At 31.5% G+C, this 18,439-nt stretch overlaps 2 protein-coding genes and 2 non-coding genes across 5 annotated transcripts; 2 read left to right on the forward strand and 2 right to left on the reverse strand.

The window, feature by feature from the left end:
* Window positions 1-1,637: 1,637 nt before the first annotated feature.
* LOC124843365 (U5 spliceosomal RNA) lies at window positions 1,638-1,754 on the reverse strand. The gene has a single exon (XR_007029271.1). It is a non-coding gene; the product is annotated as a U5 spliceosomal RNA (small nuclear RNA).
* A 620-nt stretch (window positions 1,755-2,374) lies between these two features.
* On the reverse strand, window positions 2,375-2,526 carry LOC124843364 (U4 spliceosomal RNA). Its single transcript, XR_007029270.1, has one exon. It is a non-coding gene; the product is annotated as a U4 spliceosomal RNA (small nuclear RNA).
* A 3,402-nt stretch (window positions 2,527-5,928) lies between these two features.
* On the forward strand, window positions 5,929-7,953 carry LAP3 (Calcium-dependent phosphotriesterase superfamily protein). The gene is made up of 4 exons (XM_047320060.2): window positions 5,929-6,414; window positions 6,723-7,007; window positions 7,119-7,286; window positions 7,419-7,953. The coding sequence occupies exons 1-4, from the start codon at window positions 6,035-6,037 to the stop codon at window positions 7,816-7,818; spliced, it is 1,233 nt and encodes a 410-aa protein (XP_047176016.2). The 5' UTR covers window positions 5,929-6,034; the 3' UTR covers window positions 7,819-7,953.
* Window positions 7,954-8,538: 585 nt separating this feature from the next.
* ETFQO (electron-transfer flavoprotein:ubiquinone oxidoreductase) lies at window positions 8,539-17,700 on the forward strand. Of its 2 annotated transcripts, XM_047320039.2 has the most exons (18): window positions 8,545-9,067; window positions 9,185-9,261; window positions 9,359-9,465; window positions 10,066-10,147; window positions 10,219-10,327; window positions 10,788-10,834; window positions 10,927-11,001; window positions 11,183-11,299; window positions 11,524-11,592; window positions 12,275-12,367; window positions 12,978-13,080; window positions 13,411-13,535; window positions 14,555-14,604; window positions 14,721-14,787; window positions 15,448-15,527; window positions 16,200-16,328; window positions 16,420-16,486; window positions 17,397-17,700. In XM_047320039.2, exons 1-18 carry the CDS (start codon window positions 8,638-8,640, stop codon window positions 17,478-17,480), a joined length of 1,911 nt encoding a protein of 636 aa, XP_047175995.1. In that variant the 5' UTR covers window positions 8,545-8,637; the 3' UTR covers window positions 17,481-17,700. The 2 variants fall into 2 exon arrangements, 1 of the variants encoding a protein (XP_047175995.1); XR_007029266.2 differs by lacking the exon at window positions 17,397-17,700 and having other exon boundaries at window positions 8,539-9,067; window positions 16,189-16,328.
* Window positions 17,701-18,439: the final 739 nt, after the last annotated feature.

Consider the following 18,439-nt stretch of genomic DNA (forward strand, 5'->3'; position numbering starts at 1 on the left):
ACTACAATCTATCATTGCATCACTTTCATGTCTTATCCACCTTTTTAATATTTTTTTTTTAAAAAAAAAACTTGATATCAATAGCAAATAACATTATTAAATCCATTAATGTTTACAAATATTAATGACATAAATTATAAAATAATGGATCTTTCATGTCTTTATATAATGTTCTATTTTCTTATTTTTATTCAATATGAGACTTAGATTTACACTTAAATTTTCAACATCTCAATGTGCAGGACCCACCTACACCAACTTGAACCTCCTCATCTCTCGTATCATTTCTTCTTTGACGCTTCTGGCCACTGTCGTGACCACATTACTGCAAGAAAAATACTACAAACAAGGAAAAAAACTTGTGTGACACTGGACTCTGGTGACGACAACTCTTCTAGGCAAGGGTGCGGCAGTTTCTCCAGCCAAGGTCACTTTTCCTGTCTCCCATGGTAGCTCACAATATAGAGATATGGAATGAAGAACAAAGAAGAAAAACTCTCTCTACGTAGTAAATTGACCCAAATTATTATCTTTTAAATATATATGAATATCCATGAATACTTAAAGTTTTAAAGCATCCAAGGGGACATATAGCGACTTAGGATAACAAAGCAAGTGCATAATTTTTTTAGTTGTCACATTTATGCATAACTCAAGGTTGAAATGTTCTCTAAGACTACAGCGCCAAAAGCATATAAATTCAACTTTTGAACTAAATTTGTGATCAATTTAATGAAATGTGGCGCAGTATTAACCCGTATTGAAGTAGGAAGGGTGCCTTTTCCAATTTTACATTTGTGAATCAAATCCCACATTGAGTGATGTAGTAGTGTAAAGAAGTGCTATGATCATACAATGTAGAAATAGACTCTTCCTGTCCAGATAGGCATGTGATAAGCTCATAAAGCCTTTCACTAAAAATTCAGTTTGTATTTACATGTGACAAAAGAAGAAGCTGAAATTTAAGTGGCATTAATGACTAAGTGAATAAACATCATTTTAAGATCACCTAAAACATCTTTTACACGTTTCAGTAAGTCATGACAATGCACTTGCCTTAACACTAAACACCAGAATAAGTAATTCTTCAAACTAATTTAAAGTACCTAACATACCAGTTTTTAAAATTTCTAAAAAGTAAAGGTACTCCTTAACATTAGCAACTCGGTCGAATTAGATTTAGAGGTACAAAGTACACTAGTCAGCACTCATGTGTACACTAGTCAGCACTCATGTACAACTGTAATCCATTTGAAATAACAAATAAGACAAATTGAAAGGAAATATTTATCTTACCTGTTATCATCCTAGGATTGGAAGTTGATTATACAGAAGAACTACTTCAAAAAAACATGTAGTCTATATTAATGTTACAATTAAACACTGACAGTAAAATTCAAATCTCCTGAACCATGGGACTAATCACATTCAAAAAGTTTCGATAACCAAGCAAAACTAACTTTGAACTAAAATTGGTGAGTTTTAGAAGACTTCTCCACAAACAGCTTCTATAGCTAAGTAAAACTAACTTTGACCTAAAGTTACATAGTACTCTAAAATGGCTTCTTCCAGTTTTGGAGGACTCTTCCAAAAAAGGTCTCCATAGTCAAGTAATACTAATTTTGAACTATAATTACAGAGCCCTATAAAAAGGACTCTTCCAAAAATAGGCGTATGCCACTTGTTGAAACAAACACACGGTATCCTTTAGTAAAAGGCGAAAGAATAGTTCGCTATGTGCTTATTTCATGGCTCCGTGAGAGGTACTAGAGAACATTTTCATCTTATATAACGATCTATGATCGGTTTATACACTAACACAGTCGATGTGGACTTTCATCAGAAATGTTTGCTTAGTCATGATATAATATAATTTTATTTGATTTTTATTATCATCGTTTCAGGTGTTTTAATCGGCATTAGTATAGAATTTTAATTAGATATGTATTCTGTTATTGAGTTTTGATTAATTTTTCAGCTTCTATTATTATAAAACAATTTAACATCCTTTTAAAAGAGTTACAAAACATTTTTAACAAAAATACTATTGAGTATTTTGTAAAGAAACTTTATCCAACAGAAACATGTTAACTATTTTTTTTGCATAACCTTCATGTTTCCTAATTTTAATTTTTCCCACAATTGTTAAATATTTTCGACATCTATTGTTACTAAATAATTAAACACAGACTCATTATAACTTTTATATTTTGAAACTTTAACTCGTCAGTTGCAAAACTAGTCAAATAATACATTGACATTCAAATAAATCAGAATAATGAACTAATAATAATACATTAACATTTAAATCAAAACAACAATACAAAATTAATAAAGTATTATTTCATCATAAAACTGTAGACTAAGATTCATAGGACTTGCCACTAAGGAAGCCCTTTTCAGAAATTCTCAAAGGCCTAGGATGAAGCCAGGCCAAAGAGGGGGTTTGGAAATAGTTTTCAACCAGCAACAGACGCGCCTCGGTTAGAACCTCACTAGCTGCGTCATTGCCCCAAGCGCAAAGATAATTTAATCCGTCTTGTGATAAGGTATTATTAGCATTTGCCACTCTAAACAAATACATATATCCTATGTGGGACTTAGCCAATGTATCTGTGAAACATCAAATATTGGATTAAGAGGAACTGAGTAAGAGGAAGAGATTTTAGTATCAATTGATTCATAATTCATGACCGAGAGGATGAGAGAAGACCTACTTAATTTTTATTCAATTTATAACTGTTTTAAATTTAAATATTTTGTATAACATTAAGGTTTTTCAGATCTTTGATTATATTATATTATTTGTATTTGTAGCAACACATCAGTGTGTGCATTGGGAAATTGGCAACCCATCTACCAATATTCACCTAATAATCTTGTTTGTTTTCATATAATTTTTCTTGTTTATTTAGGCAGATATCTAATGTCTTGCTTGATGCCAAATTTAACTAATACTCAGAAAATATGCTAATTTCAGGACAGATATGTTATATATATAGTTACATCTCAACTTAGTAAACAAATAAATTAAAAATTTAAATAATTTAAACATTATTAAATATCATTATAATATTTAAAAAAAATTAATCTACATAGTTAAAAATAGTAAATAATTATAAATTATGAAAAAATAAAAAAATTAATAAATTTTTTTTGTTAATAAATTATAAATCAATTTAATCCTCCTCGAATTCATTTAATATGCAGATTTATACTTTTAATTTAATAAATTAATATATTAGATAAAAAATAAGTAGTTTATATAAGTTAGTTTTATTAAATATAACTTAAACATTTTAGTAAAACTATTGTTTTTATAAAAAAATAATTTAACTTAATAAAAAATTTATCTAATTATTTTAAAATTTTAAACGAAATATGAACGGTATGTTTTGTAAAATTTAAATGTTAAAATTAGAACAATATATCATTCTTTTTTAGACTAGGGACTATTGTTTATTTACGTTGAAAAAGTAATTGATTTATAAGTTATTATAATATATATATATATATATATATATATATATATATATATATATATATATATGTTTTTTTTTTTATTGTGTGCATGTGGTCCATTGAGATACCCTTCCCAATCATACTTTTCATTATTCAATATGTTTTAAAATGGTTTTCATTTGAAAATTTTAATATACCATGAATAGGGTTGATTTAATTTTAGTAAATGTTAAAAAACTGTTGAGAAATTGGAAGTAATTAATAGAAAGTACAAAATGACCACGCTTATGGATTATTCATAAAATGTTAATAACATTTTCTTATTAATTTTCTATTCTTATTTACAAATAACAACTCATAATATATTTTTACATTCATTCACGGCATTAAAAATATATTTTTATATAAAAACGAAGATAATATTCTTACAAAGTTGAAATATTCTTTATGAGAGACTTTTCTTTTAAGATGTTTTCATTGTGTTTTTTCAGATAGTCCGAACTGGACTAGATACCAACTATTGTCAATTTCAGATACTTCGAAATGGATTACATACCAACTATTGTCAACTTTCTATATAGGATGTGTTTGTAAAAAATCTCTATTACTTAAATTAGGCATGTGAGTTAATAAAAACAATAATGAATGTAGGATATTTATCTTGTGAGCAGCGTTATAATGGATTTGTGAATTATACTTTATCTTTATTAGCTTTAGTAAAAATGTTCAGTTCTAACTTAAATATGTGATGAATTAGATTATCTCAGGTTGAGATCAATAATTCAACTTTACACTTCTAATTTAATAAATCAATGTATTAGATAAAAAATTAACCAGTTTATAAGTTAGTTCTTATAAATATAACTTAAATATTTTAGTAACCCTATTGCTTTTTTTTAAAATAATCGAATTTAATAAAATTTCTGTAATTATTTTTAAAAATTTTAATATAAATTATAAGAAATATTAACTGTATGTTTTGTAAAATTTAAATGTTAAAATTAGAACAATATATGTCATTCGTTTTAGACTAGGGGACTATTGTTTATTTACTTTAAAAAAAATTGATTCATAAGTCATATTATATATATATATATATATATATATATACTATCGTGTCTATGTGATCCATTGAGATACTTCCAAATCATACTTTTCGAAATATGTTTTAAAATGGTTTTAATTTGAAAATTTCAATATAGGATAAATAGTTGAATTAATTTTAGTAAATTTTAAAAAAACAGTTGAGAGTAATAAAAAGGAATTACTAGAAAGTATTATTGGTGTTTATAAAGCAAGAAATCATAATATATTTTTACATTCATTTATATTCTCTATTTGATACTTCTTTACATTTTTCAGTTTTTATTTTGATATGTTTTTACTTTGTTTCCAAGTAGTCTCAGATGTGTTAGGTATAAGATACTGTCACTGTTTGAGACTAGATATGCTTCTAAAACACTCTCATGCTCAAAGTTTATGCTCAAAGTTTAGGTATATGCCTTAAATGATAATAAAAACTATAATAGATGCATGATATAACAAATTTGTTAATTATGCTTTATTTTTATTTTCTTTAGTCAAAATATGTTCTTTTTAGTGGATTTGAGGGAATTTGAAGATAAAAAAATTTTGTCGTTTATTTGAATGAATTTGGAGGTAAATGAGAGTGAATTTGAAAATAATTCACTTTCATTTAGCTCCAAATTCACTCAAGTAAATGACAAAAAATTTATCTTCAAATCCACTCAAAAGAACAATGCCTAAATCTTAATTAATTTTTGTCGAGATGATGTTACACTGTATTATTTAAGATGTTTTCAGTCATATAGTACATGTGTAGTTAAAAAAAAATACTAAAGACAACTTTTTTTTTTATAAACTAAATTAAGTATTATTGAATACGTGTAGTTAAAAAAATATTAAAGACTAGTTTTTTTATATATAAAAACTAAATTAAGTAAAGAGAGTGAATTTTTGTATTTGTAAAGGGAAAGAAACCGGGAAAGGTACGTAGTAGTATGAAATAAATGTAAAAAATTTCTGTTTATAGAAGTATGGTTAGTCTAATTACACAATAAAGAATGAAACAACTCAGTTTTTACCTTCTCATCGTCGTTAAAATTAAGATAAAGAAAACAAAGCAATGGTGACTCTGCATGTTTGCAGAAGTACTCTCGATGTTCCTGTTAACTGTAGAAGAACACTACAGGTTCCTGTTTGATCATAGCATTGGTCACTTTCACCACAGCATCATTCATAAATTCATATCCTTACGGTTGTTATTTTGTTTTTCATTCAGGAATCAGCACACACGACATTTCGGAATGAACTACCACAACACTTTTCACAAATCAATTGTTGTTTTCCAAAATGCGAACATCGTGGACAACGAAAGACAACCTACTCCAAACCATAAACCCCATCATTAACAATGCATGTTACCAACACTTCTCAAACCTTTCAAATACCAGACTCCACCAAGTGCTTATACTTCTACCATGTTAGACCATCACCATTGCGCCTAAACTCTGCTTTCTCTCCTTTCCTTTCTCATTCTCTCGTTCCATGCATGGAGAAAACAAAACTAAAACTACTCATCAAGGATGAAACCTTTCTCCAACACCCTTTTGTTCTAACTCTTGTTCTGGTTTTTGGCCTCGTTATGATGGACCCTTTTCATCTGGGTCCTCTCTCTGCGCATGAATTCAGACCCGTGAAGCATGACATTGCACCATACCACAAAGTCATGAAAAATTGGCCCAGGGACAACATGAGCAGGTTAGCACGCTATGGGAAATCAGAATTCAATAATCAAGTCTTTGGACCAGAGTCGCTCGAGTTCGATAACATGGGTCGTGGCCCTTACACTGGTTTAGCCGATGGACGAGTTGTTCGATGGATGGGAGAGGAACTTGGTTGGGAAACATTTGCTGTTGTCACTTCTAATTGGTAACTGTCACCAAAATCTTACTTCATTTCAACTTTCTCTCGACTCCAAATTCAGTACATAAATTAAACAAACCACGACACTTGTGTCAGTTTAAAGATCAACTCTGTCATGCATCTACTTTGAAAACTCAAAGGAGTTTTATTTCGCTGACCCAGATAAAGATTGTCTTTTGTCAATGACATATGTGGTCTCATACCAATGAAAAATTGGACAAACTACCAAATTCACATGCTACTTTAGCTAAACATATTCTGAGAACGTTCTTTTATAGGTCTACTTATGTTTATGTCTTTGTCTTAATTTAAAGGACGGAGAAGCTTTGCTTTAGGGGCAATGATTCGACCACTGCAAAACAATGGAAGCATGAGAAGACATGTGGGCGTCCCTTAGGTCTAAGATTTGACAAAGAGAGTGGAGATCTATACATAGCAGACGCATACTATGGCCTTCTTGTGGTTGGACCAAATGGGGGATTAGCCACATCATTGGCAACCCATGTTGAAGGAAAACCCATTCTCTTCGCAAATGACCTTGACATTCATAGGAATGGATCCATCTTCTTCACAGACACCAGCAAAAGATACAACAGAGTGTAAACGTTTATTCAGTCACATACTATATATGCATGCATGGAATCCTTGTAATATTGTTGTCTATGAATTTAGGTCCTAATGGTTCCACTGATCACTTGTTTTGTTTGTAGTGCACACTTTTTTATATTACTGGAAGGAGAAGCTACTGGTAGGCTCCTCAGATATGATCCTCCTACTAAAACAACCCATGTTGTTTTGGATGGCCTTGCTTTTCCTAATGGAGTGCAATTTTCTGAAGATCAATCCTTCCTTCTCTTCACTGAAACCACCAATTGCAGGTAACTACGTCTGCCATGTATAACTTACTCAACTAATGTATGGTTAAACAGTTTCATAACAGATGATTGGTACAACTAAAGAATGACACCAACCACCTTAAAAATCATGTTAGTTTTGTTTAATGATGACAGGTTAATGAAGTTTTGGCTAGAGGGTCCTAGAAGTGGAAGTGTGGAACTTTTGGCTGATCTTCCGGGGTTCCCTGACAACGTAAGAATGAACGGAAAAGGGCAATTCTGGGTGGCTATAGATTGTTGTCGCACTCCAGCACAAGAAGTTCTGAGTCATAATCCATGGTTGAGGAACATTTACTTCCGTTTGCCCATCAGAATGAGCTTGTTGGCTAGAACAATGGGGATGAGAATGTACACTGTGATTTCACTTCTGAACGACAAGGGAGAGGTTTTGGAAGTTCTTGAAGATCGAGAAGGTGAGGTTATGCAGCTGGTCAGTGAAGTGAGAGAGGAGCAAGGGAAGCTTTGGATCGGAACTGTTGCTCATAACCACATTGCCACCTTATCTTACCCTTAAAATCAACAAATATATCACTAATTTACCTTTTTCTTTACTTTCTAAGTCTATCATGTTCCCGTGTGGATTTAAATTTTCTTTTATTTATATTATTAAATGGTGTAATTGCATTAATCAATAACATATACTTTGCAACTTCAATGTTGTGTTTTAAAATAATACTAATATATTAAAGAAGGGCTTAAAAAACTTTGAAAAGTGGGTAAGAACGGAACGACTTAATCCACATTTTTTAAATTAAAAATTAAAAATTAAAAATAAAGATGATGAACCAATCTATTAACTTACTCTTAATAAATTAGGCTAAGATTTTTTCCCTGTGATAAACTTATAATAATTTAGGCCAAAACTGATATTTTACTAAATTTGGACTAAATTTTGTATTCAAGTTTTATAAATTAAAAAAAATATTATAAGAAAGATTCGGGGAGTATAATCTCGAATAAAGATTAATATTAAATTATTTTGTGAATACTCTATATCAATATTATAGTAAAAAATTAAATATTTAATTGAGTTTTTACTTTTATTGTATCATAAACCTTTTATTTCGTAGAAAGAAAATGCGGGATGAAAAGTAGAGGAAAGAAATGGAATAAAAGGGAAAGAATATTTTAAAGAATATTGATTTTATGATCATACAAATCAATCAAAATTTTCAGTTAGAAAATCACTTGGGTCTTGTATTTATATTTGTATCTTGATATCCATATTAATAATAACCCAGATGACGGTCCAAAGATTACTGAACCGCGAAGATGGTGGTAGAAGAAGTGTTGGAACACGTCAACGTGTTACGTGTGCTGTTCAAACTCATGTATGCGATATGATAATGTAAAAAAAGATCACTCACACTGCAATTGCATCATGCTCAACTTTCGCTCTCTCTTCTCCAAATCCAAATCCAAAATCGCCAGCACCGGTTATCTTCTTCGAGCAACCACTACATCCCAATGCCTTCACACAAAAATCCACACTCCCAATGCTAACAATTCTCATCATGTATTTTCTCCTCGCTATTCTCACATCGCTTTCTCATTCTCTAAGCCACCTGCACGTTTCAATTCTAGGGTTCCGACCTCTCGGACTTTCTGCACCGCCTCGTCGGAGAGGGACTCCATTGAGTACGACGTCGTTATCGTCGGCGCTGGCCCCGCCGGCTTGTCGGCGGCGATTCGCCTTAAGCAAATGTGCCGCGAAAGAAACGCCGATTTGTCCGTCTGTGTCCTCGACAAAGGTGCCGAAGTAGGTGAGTAGCGTTTAACGTTTTTAATTCCTTTTTTTGGTTGAATTTTTTATGTTACTTTATTTCTTGATGTGAACGCGTCTTGGTTGATATTTGCGATTTCTTCGCTGTTGCGCTTAGGTGCTCACATTATATCTGGAAACGTTTTTGAACCTCGCGCACTGAATGAGCTTCTTCCGCAGTGGAAGGAGCAAGAGGTGCGTTCGTTTTTTTTTGTTTGATTGTGTTACGAAGTGGTTTGTAGGTTCTTTGACTGATGATTCGAACTGAGGTTTTGTTTTTTATCTGCTGCAGGCTCCGATCACCACTCCTGTTTCTTCTGACAAGTTTTGGTTTCTGACCAAAGGTCGTGCAATTTCGCTTCCGTCTCCTTTCAACAACCAAGGCAACTATGTAATAAGGTTTATATAGCATTCTATTTTTATTTCATACGGCTAGAGGCTATAAATTTACCTGAGCAGTCAACATCTTTTGCTTCGTACTGAATCAATTGTGTGAAATTTTGATTTTTACTCGATTGATTACTGAATCTCCAATTTGTTTTTTTTTCTACTTTGGAAATTGATGCATAATGGTTTCAAGCTTAATGATGTTGTTTTATTCTCTTAAGAAAACATTATTTTAAATTTTTATCGATCAGTTGGTACGTTGCATTACAAACTAAAATTGCTGGAGAGTGTACTATGCATAGCATTAATTTTCAAAATTAGAATTTTCAAATGGAGAATATATCTGGAATACAATCCGTAATCTGTCTTTCATGATGTGAAGTTCTAGAAGAACAACATATTATTTTAATTTTCTTTTTTACTTTTTAATCATTAAGTAGTTTTGTCCTTGTATACTTTCTTTCTAATGTTTTTCTTGTTGATTAAAGAAAAAATTCGAGATTGGAGATCCCTTTTTAATTTTCCCGCATTAAGATGCTTGTTCAATGTTTTTCTTCTCGTATCTTCCCTCCCACTCTGGAGAAGCTTCTTATTTTAGACCATCTGTTACAGCCTAAGTCAGTTAGTACGTTGGATGGGAACAAAAGCTGAAGAGTTAGGAGTGGAAATATACCCAGGATTTGCTGCTAGTGAGGTATTTCTGCTTTTGTTTGGATGTTGGTTTTACACGTCTGTTACTGTTTTCAAGTTTTTTTTCCTGGCCAGATATTATATGATGCAAACAACAAAGTTATTGGTATTGGCACTAATGATATGGGAATTGCAAAAGATGGTTCAAAGAAGGAGAATTTTCAACGTGGCGTCGAGATCAAAGGTTTTCACTTCACATGTTTCTTTCTTTCAGACACATATTTATGGGATTTATTTCATTTTTCTGAGCAAAAAGGTTTCCCTATTTAATGCTTGTATAGATGCTCTAGGTAATTCCCTTTTGTTTGGACCAATAATTTGTTCTTTCATGTGCAAATATTTGTGAATGTTCCTATCTTTTTTAGAATGGGAATGGCAAATTTCGAACTTGTTGATAGAAACAAGTTTTGGACACAGTCACAGTTAAGCAGTTGTGATTTTTACGGCATATGATATTCTCAAATATGAAACAAAGCCCTGTACATTTGGTAGTTTTCATTGCTCACTCCGAGCTTATGACTTCTGTGCTTTCCCTTATATTGCTCCATGAACCATGCATATATTTGTAATAGCCAATGAGATATGGTTATTTGTATATTTATGTGGGTTACTTGTTAACTGTGTAATTATTGAATCACATGCAGGCCACATAACACTTCTGGCTGAGGGATGTAGAGGATCATTGTCAGAGGTTTGAACATCAAATTTTAGGATTGAACAGATTCAAGTTTTCCTGTCAAATCCTGTTTTTGATAGCAACACTTTCAATCGTGTTTCTTACAGAAAATAATAAAAAAGTACAACCTAAGAGAGAGGGGAGGTGCAGAACACCAGACATACGCTTTGGGAATTAAAGAGGTATTCATGTGTTTCATAAAGAAATTCCCAAAAAAGATTTTCCTTTTTTTTTTGGTTAAAAACTACAGTCTATCAGGATTGTGTTTATTGTTCAATACATTAATGAAGATTGATTGCTTACTGACTGTTGTAGTAACCAAATATGGTATCTGTTTTCGTTAACCAAATATCATACTCTTAGGTCTGGGAAATTGATGAGGAAAAACATCAACCTGGGGCTGTAATCCACACTTTGGGATGGCCTTTAGATCATAAAACATATGGAGGATCTTTTCTGTATCACATGAAAGATAATCAAGTAAGACTTTGTTTCCCTGCCTTCTGTTTTTAGTGCCATGCAGTTCTTAATGGTTTTCTGTTCTTTAATAAGTATCATCTTATAGCAAGTTATTAAGGAGTCGTGTGCATTTATTTTGGCAGACTTTGAAAGCTACAGAAGTTGAAGTTTTCCAAATAGTTTCGTAATTCATTTTGCTGATGATATATTCCTCATTTCAAGAATTTCATTTACTATTGTGACAGATATCTATTGGCCTTGTGGTTGCTTTAAACTATCAAAACCCGTTCTTGAATCCGTATGAGGAATTTCAGGTAATTTTTATTATTCTAATGATATTTTTATATCACATGTTTAAAAAATATTTCCATCTAGTCTAAGTTACTCGGTATTAACCTTGCGTCATACTTTTTTTAATATGGAAACATAAAAGGGGAAGGTTAAGGGCTTGTTTACTGTTTCGAAAAACATTTTTATTTTATAAAAGATACTAACAAGTAGCGGCTTCAAGAATATGAAATAACTGATACCCTAAGCACTTGAAGAAAATAGAAAAAGGGAACGAAAAAGCATCTTTCTACTATTGCTATACACTTGTTTTGGAAATAATTTTCAAAACTTTATTTTGATTGAGATTGATTTCTGAGTGTTGTATTTGTGAAATTTAAAAAAAAAAATTGTTCTTATAACAACAAAAAAAGTGAGGAGAATCAAATATACCATAAGTGTTTTTGAAGATGCTAAAATAAACAAAGAAATTGCTTCCCTCGTTCTCGGCAATTAGGTGGGTAGAAGATATTAGGTATATTCTGACAAGTCAAATTAACAATTATGTTTTGGTTCTTCTTGTGAAAGGGTTTGTTGTTTTCAGTACAATATCTGTTTAAGAATTTGTGAAGTTACATACAGGTGCTGAATTCCTGATCACTATATTTGCTTAATTATTTTATTTGATTCTTCCTCCTCTCTCCCCTTTCGTATCTCTTGGTTCTCAAGAAACTTAAGCATCATCCTGCAATTAAACCATTTCTGGAAGGTGGAACAGTTATCCAGTATGGAGCTCGCACTTTAAATGAAGGTGGTTTTCAGGTACATTAATAATAACAGTCTCATTTCTTATATGCAATAGACAGGAAAATAAAAGAATGTAGAGAAAAATTATCTTTGTGTACCACATGTTGCCAGCCTCATGATGTGTTGTGCTAGTGTTACAGATGTACTAGCAAAAATGAATTGTGCGTAACGGATACTCCTCATTTCTAAGATTTCACTTGTAAAATTTAATAGTATTTGGTGGGACATTAAGAATTGAAGATTGGAAAGATCCTTGGATAAGCGCAAAACAGGATTAAATATTTCAACACAACAATGTTTAAATTGTCCAAGAGACATCCAAGTACATTTGAAGTGTTTCACTGTGTCTGACCCCAACAGCGTACTTTTTTAAATGGTTGTGTTGCGCTTCATTGTCTTGGGCAATGTGTCTGCTTATTGTTACAATGATGTAAGGGTTGGTTAGTGTCTTTGTTGTTGACAATGAAGTTTTACAGCCATGAAGAGCTAGCTATTATAGAAGGGAGGCTAATTCATTGTTTATTATCTTATTGGTTGCTTGATTACCTATTATTTGCTGCAGTGTATTATTTCTTTACTCATTACACATTATACAAATACAAATGTGATTCTAGTTAAATTTCAGTCTATCCCATATCCAGTTTTCCCTGGAGGAGCACTTATTGGATGTTCAGCCGGCTTCATGAATGTGCCTAAGATAAAGGGAACTCACACAGCAATGAAATCAGGTAGAGGCTCACTCCCTTTTACTGGGTGATTTTTCAGTATATTAATAATTAGTATATTTCTACTGAAGTTCATTTTGTAGTCTTTGTGAAAGGAGTCTCGCATTATCATTAATGTTTCAGAATTTCAATGGTAATACATATGGATATTCATGATTTCAAGAAATTAATCGGTACTTGACATGGATCTAATATATTGATCTGCAATTTTAAGAAATTAATGAATTTTTATAGCCATATTGGTTATTGCATTTGTTAAGTGAGCCCATCAATTCGTTCTTAATCATTATCTCCATTTGACATGCAAATGAATTTAATACATATTTTTTGTAGGAATGCTTGCAGCCGAAGCTACATTTGGTGCACTTAATGAAGGTCTAGATATGGATACATATTGGGATACTTTGAGGAATTCATGGATTTGGGAAGAATTACATAAATCTCGGAACTATAGACCGGTTAGTGAAGCAATTCATTTTATTTTTATATTTTTCTTTTGTCTCGCCCTTACATCCTTGTTGGAAGTTACGTATAATTTTCATTTTCTGGTGATTTTCTCTTTCATTTGGAAATCTTGAGCTGATAGGCCAACTCATATTAGATGGCTATGTATCAGCTTGCTAACTTCTAGAGTACATTATACCATTATAAATGTAAGATTGCTGTAAAATAACGGTATTAGTTCTTCTATTTGAACCTAGTATAGCTGGATTTCTAGTCAAGATCCCAGGCAAAAATCCCAAGGAATCATGGATTCCTTCTAATAAACCAGAAAAATCTGACCCTAATTATTAGTTAAACAGAAAAAATCAAATATATGTTGTATTGTTATAATGTGTTTTTATTACCAACAATGTCAATTTTATATTTTCATTAATTTTTCAAATATTTTTTATTTAATGTTTTTGTATTTCATAAAAAATCATAAGGAATTAGATATTTATAATCTTAATTTCAGTTTTTGATACTTTAAATTTATTTTTCACAAATATATGATTTAATAACAAAATATTAATTTAATTTTAAAATTTATTAAAAAATAATGATAGTGAAAAATAAATCTTATATAAAATATTGTCTGTGTATAATAGAGGGGAGATTTGCAAAAACCGGGATTTTTTTTTATAAGAATTGACCCATTGGCTTGTTAATGGCTTTTTTAAAAAAGGCAAAAAATATCATGAAATACATGGAAGGGTCATCTTAAAGAAGTAAAATGCATTATCATACGAAAAGCCATTTATGCTCATACCATAGGCAGCATAGAGCTAGGGTTCTCAGATTTACTTAGTATGTATAAAGATTCAAAAATTCTTAAAAGTATGACTTTCCAAAATTGTGAATTAATAATACAGTGATCAATGCATGATTAAGTAATTGCACTTAATTGTCTTAATAAATATATCATATAGAAAAATATGATATATTTTAGCTTGTTTAATTGTTATTGGCCTTATAATTGTATCTTTTATTGTAGGCCTTTGAATACGGGCTTATTCCAGGACTGGCCTTAAGTGGTTTGGAACAGTAAGCTCAAACTTTTCTCAACTGCTCTGTCCTCGCTATTTAACTCCGTCGACTAGTCTTTCCTGTAATTCTTTTATCATCCTAAGAGTTCACTTACCTTGTGTTATTCATATCAGTTACATATTCAAGGGGAGGCACTCATTTACTTTGAAGCATGGTAAACCGGATCATGAAGCTACCAATGTAAGAAACATTTTTCAAGGAATTAGGTGTACAAATAAAAAAAGAGAGTGTAGTTTAACTTATTTTCTTTTGAAAAGTGATTATGATGCAATTGGGGATTGCTATTCACATCATCAAATTATGCATGATAATTTCCCAATGTTCATTCTTGCTTAGCTTCTGAAGGGTCCTGTATTCTGCTTATCCCCTGAATGATGATTACTTTTTTTTTTGCGTCTATATTTTGTGTGGTGTTTTTTGTTTCATATTGTTTCACCATAAGGGCACTTGTTGAATGCTAATAAGCTTCACAAAGAAAAACAAGAAATAACTAATTAGATAGTTGGAGTAAGATTTTCATTCCTTAGATATTCTGGGTGGAATAAAAGAGCATGGTTCTTTGATATTGTGAAATACATCCCATTATTTGTAATATGGTTGGAGAAGAATGGCATAATTTTCAAATAATTTTTTTTTGTTACCTCTTATATGTGATAAAGTGTTTTCTTTTTGTTCCATGAAAAAGTTTATTTTAAAAGCCTTTGTTGAATATGCAGATACTGGTGACCTTTGCTTATTCTGTGTTTTTGTTGTTCGTTCATTTTGTTGTTTAATAATAACAAATATAGCAATTACATGTCAGTGTAATATATTTATATATACATTTTGTCATTTATGCAGGCTGCTCGGTTTCATTCTCCAATTCACTATCCAAAGGCTGATGGTGTCTTGTCCTTTGATGTACCTTCATCTCTGCACAGGTTTTGGAACATTTTCTCCTTTCTCTTGCTTACTGTTGAGAGTTGAGACAAACAATATTTTTTAATTAGAATTAAACCAGGGGCAAGGCTGTTTCAATGTTAGTTTCCGAAGTAGACAAAGTTACTTGGTTTTAAAGAAGTTTAGGAAAAGAGAGAACATAAGGAGGGTGGCAGAGGAGAGTACCCATTGAAATTCAAATAGTTAATTTACATAGCGAAATACACTTAATATCCTAAAGAAAATTGTAAAAACACTTAATCCTTTATAACACTATTTCTATTTTTTCTTACAAAAATAGGTGTCTTCCTTCTTCCACCTCATCCTATAAGAAAGTTCTAACCCTATGCCTATTTAAGAATCGGCTTCGTACTCCTCTTGAGTTGGGTGATATCTACCTGTATTTCATTGTTATCCGGTTAAAGTTAGGGTAGACTCAACTGTGTACGAACCACTTTAGTTATATAAGATGGCTAGCCACTTCATTTTATGCAGATTTATTGTGAAAGAAAAACAAAATCAATATTCACGGATTTATATAGTAATAATTTGTGTCAGCTTCTCTATGTAAGGCCTTAATAAATAATGGCGGAAATTATTGATTTATTAGTCAACAAACAAAATTTGCAGTTCATTTACTTGCTTTATAGGCATTATATTTAGTTTGTTCACAGGAGCAACACAAATCATGAGCATGATCAACCTCCTCATCTTCGTTTGAGAGACCCAAAGAGTCCTGAACATATAAATTTACCAGTGTATGCTGCACCTGAATCGAGATATTGTCCTGCACGAGTATATGAGTAATGCCTATTTACTAAAGCTTGGTTTCTGAAAGGATTTTCAATTTTTGAATCATTTCTTGATATTTTCGTCTATTTTTCTCAATTACAGGTATGTTGCGGATGAGCAGAATCAGATGAAATTGCAAATTAATGCACAAAATTGCTTACATTGCAAGGTAAACTTTTAAATCAATTTTGTTTTTTATGTTGAATTTAGTGATTGGAATTATATGCTCAAGATGTAGCACTAAATAATTGAGAAATGGTACTATGTTTACTTAACTTATTTCTGTTGTATATTCATCTAAATGGCATATATTATCAAACAATTAACAATTATTCTAAATGTGACTTTTTACCACTGCATGTATTCCTAGCGCTTTAATAAATTTTATCAATATAATTATATTTTTGTTTTGGAGTTGTGGTTGAAAATAATAAACGTCTGTTTGTAACACAATTTGTTAAGTTTTTTCTGTCATTGGAGAGAATTCGTTCCTATTTATAAATAAAGGACAGTGTAAAAAGGTTAATGTCAGTGCATCCTAGTTAAATCCTTTTCTTTTTCTGCTTTGTGATTTTAGAATTCCCTGGTGAAGTTGACATACAAACATGCTTGTGAACTTAAATAGCATTTGTTTCGAACAATGGTCGTCACTATTATCATGTTGTTATCCGCTTATGCATTTATTTGTTTTGCAATCAAGTTTCATGGAGAAAATTGTGTCCTCGTGTAAAAACTTAACGATGCTATACCCACACTGTGAGGGTTGAATTTTCCAATGTATAGTCTGCGTTATTTTGTATTTCTTTTGAATGTATTTAACTCTTCTGAATAAATGCAGTATCTTCACCACGGATGTAAAAATTAATAGGATATGCAGTAAAAAGGAAGAAATTGTTGCTGTTAATAATAGTTGTAGCTTAACGAAGTTTAAGTCTATGTTATATGACATATGTCGTGATTCCTATGTATTATGTATATATACTTAAGATGGGATCTGCCAGGTGTTGACATTTTTAGATATACGTTTAGGTGTTTATGTTTGGATCCTACATAGTTTAATGCAGTTGTTTAATATTCAGGCATGTGACATCAAAGATCCAATGCAAAACATTGAGTGGACAGTGCCTGAAGGGGGTGGAGGTCCAGGATACTCAGTCATGTAGATCGACTACGTACGTAATCACCCCACACCATGTGTATTATTTTATTACCCTGTCTCGTAAAAAAATTGCCTCTATATTTGTGGCCTCCCCCAAAAGTGGGAAGGTACATATTAACAATATTTGATGCAATAAAATGAATTAGAGATAGCTCGTCATACAGTTAACAAATGTTAAATTATTCTATGAAATTGTTTACCGTTGAGTATTTTTCATCTTTAAATATGCCATATTATTCTTCCGTCATTTATTTCAGGGTACTAGCTGCGGGTTTTTAGTTTCACTTGGCACCTATTTCATGAAAAGCTTTTTGACAAGCATTCTTAAAACTATTAACGCACAATTATCTTTTTTAATTTACAAATACGTTCCCGCTTAATGTTAGTTATACATTTTCAGTTCGACCACTAATCACTATTTTTTTAATAACTAAATAAAGACATTAATTTGGTTTAAATTTTAAAAATTTTAAAAAATTTCTTGGTGACAAAAAAGAAAGTGAAGAGAAATAACAGTTTATTTTTCATTTTAAGCAAACGAATTGTGCAACTATCGATCTCAACTTGAACGGTACAAGTTTCCATTTGACCGCGCAAATTGCAATTTTATGTTAAAGATAACGGGTTCAGAATCGTGATTATTGATGCAGGCTCTTTATTAGCAGTGGAGATAACGGGTTATGTTAAGCTTTGCTATTCGCAGGATTTGCCATTGTCTCAAGTTAGGTTGCAAAAGAACACATGCACTGGAGACACGTATGTCGCGAAGCCTCCGAATGGCAAAGTTTGGAGTTGCCTCTTCGTCTCCTTTCAGAGTTCATTTTATTTCTGACTTCACTTCCTTTAGTTTGCTAGCTAATTCTAGCAGTGTTGGTTTTTTCCTCGTGGATTTTAGTCGGGTTTAGGCCTCCTTTGTTTCAACAAAATGAATATTTACTAGTACCTTCACAAGAAGCCAGAAAA

This window comes from Vigna umbellata, chromosome 6 (genome assembly GCF_029865625.1).
Source record: "Vigna umbellata cultivar VRB3 chromosome 6, Vumbellata_1.0, whole genome shotgun sequence".
NCBI lineage: Eukaryota > Viridiplantae > Streptophyta > Magnoliopsida > Fabales > Fabaceae > Vigna > Vigna umbellata.

Bases quoted from the DNA above. Each gene is read 5' to 3' on its own strand.
- ETFQO (XM_047320039.2), top strand. From the start codon at position 8,638: ATGCGATATGATAATGTAAAAAAAGATCACTCACACTGCAATTGCATC. The intron at 9,262-9,358 runs GTGCGTTCGTTT...TATCTGCTGCAG, and splicing joins CGCAGTGGAAGGAGCAAGAG to GCTCCGATCACCACTCCTGT. The intron at 11,002-11,182 runs GTATTCATGTGT...TCATACTCTTAG, and splicing joins ACGCTTTGGGAATTAAAGAG to GTCTGGGAAATTGATGAGGA.
- LAP3 (XM_047320060.2), top strand. From the start codon at position 6,035: ATGGAGAAAACAAAACTAAAACTACTCATCAAGGATGAAACCTTTCTC. The intron at 7,008-7,118 runs GTAAACGTTTAT...TTTTGTTTGTAG, and splicing joins AGCAAAAGATACAACAGAGT to TGCACACTTTTTTATATTAC. The intron at 7,287-7,418 runs GTAACTACGTCT...TAATGATGACAG, and splicing joins ACTGAAACCACCAATTGCAG to GTTAATGAAGTTTTGGCTAG.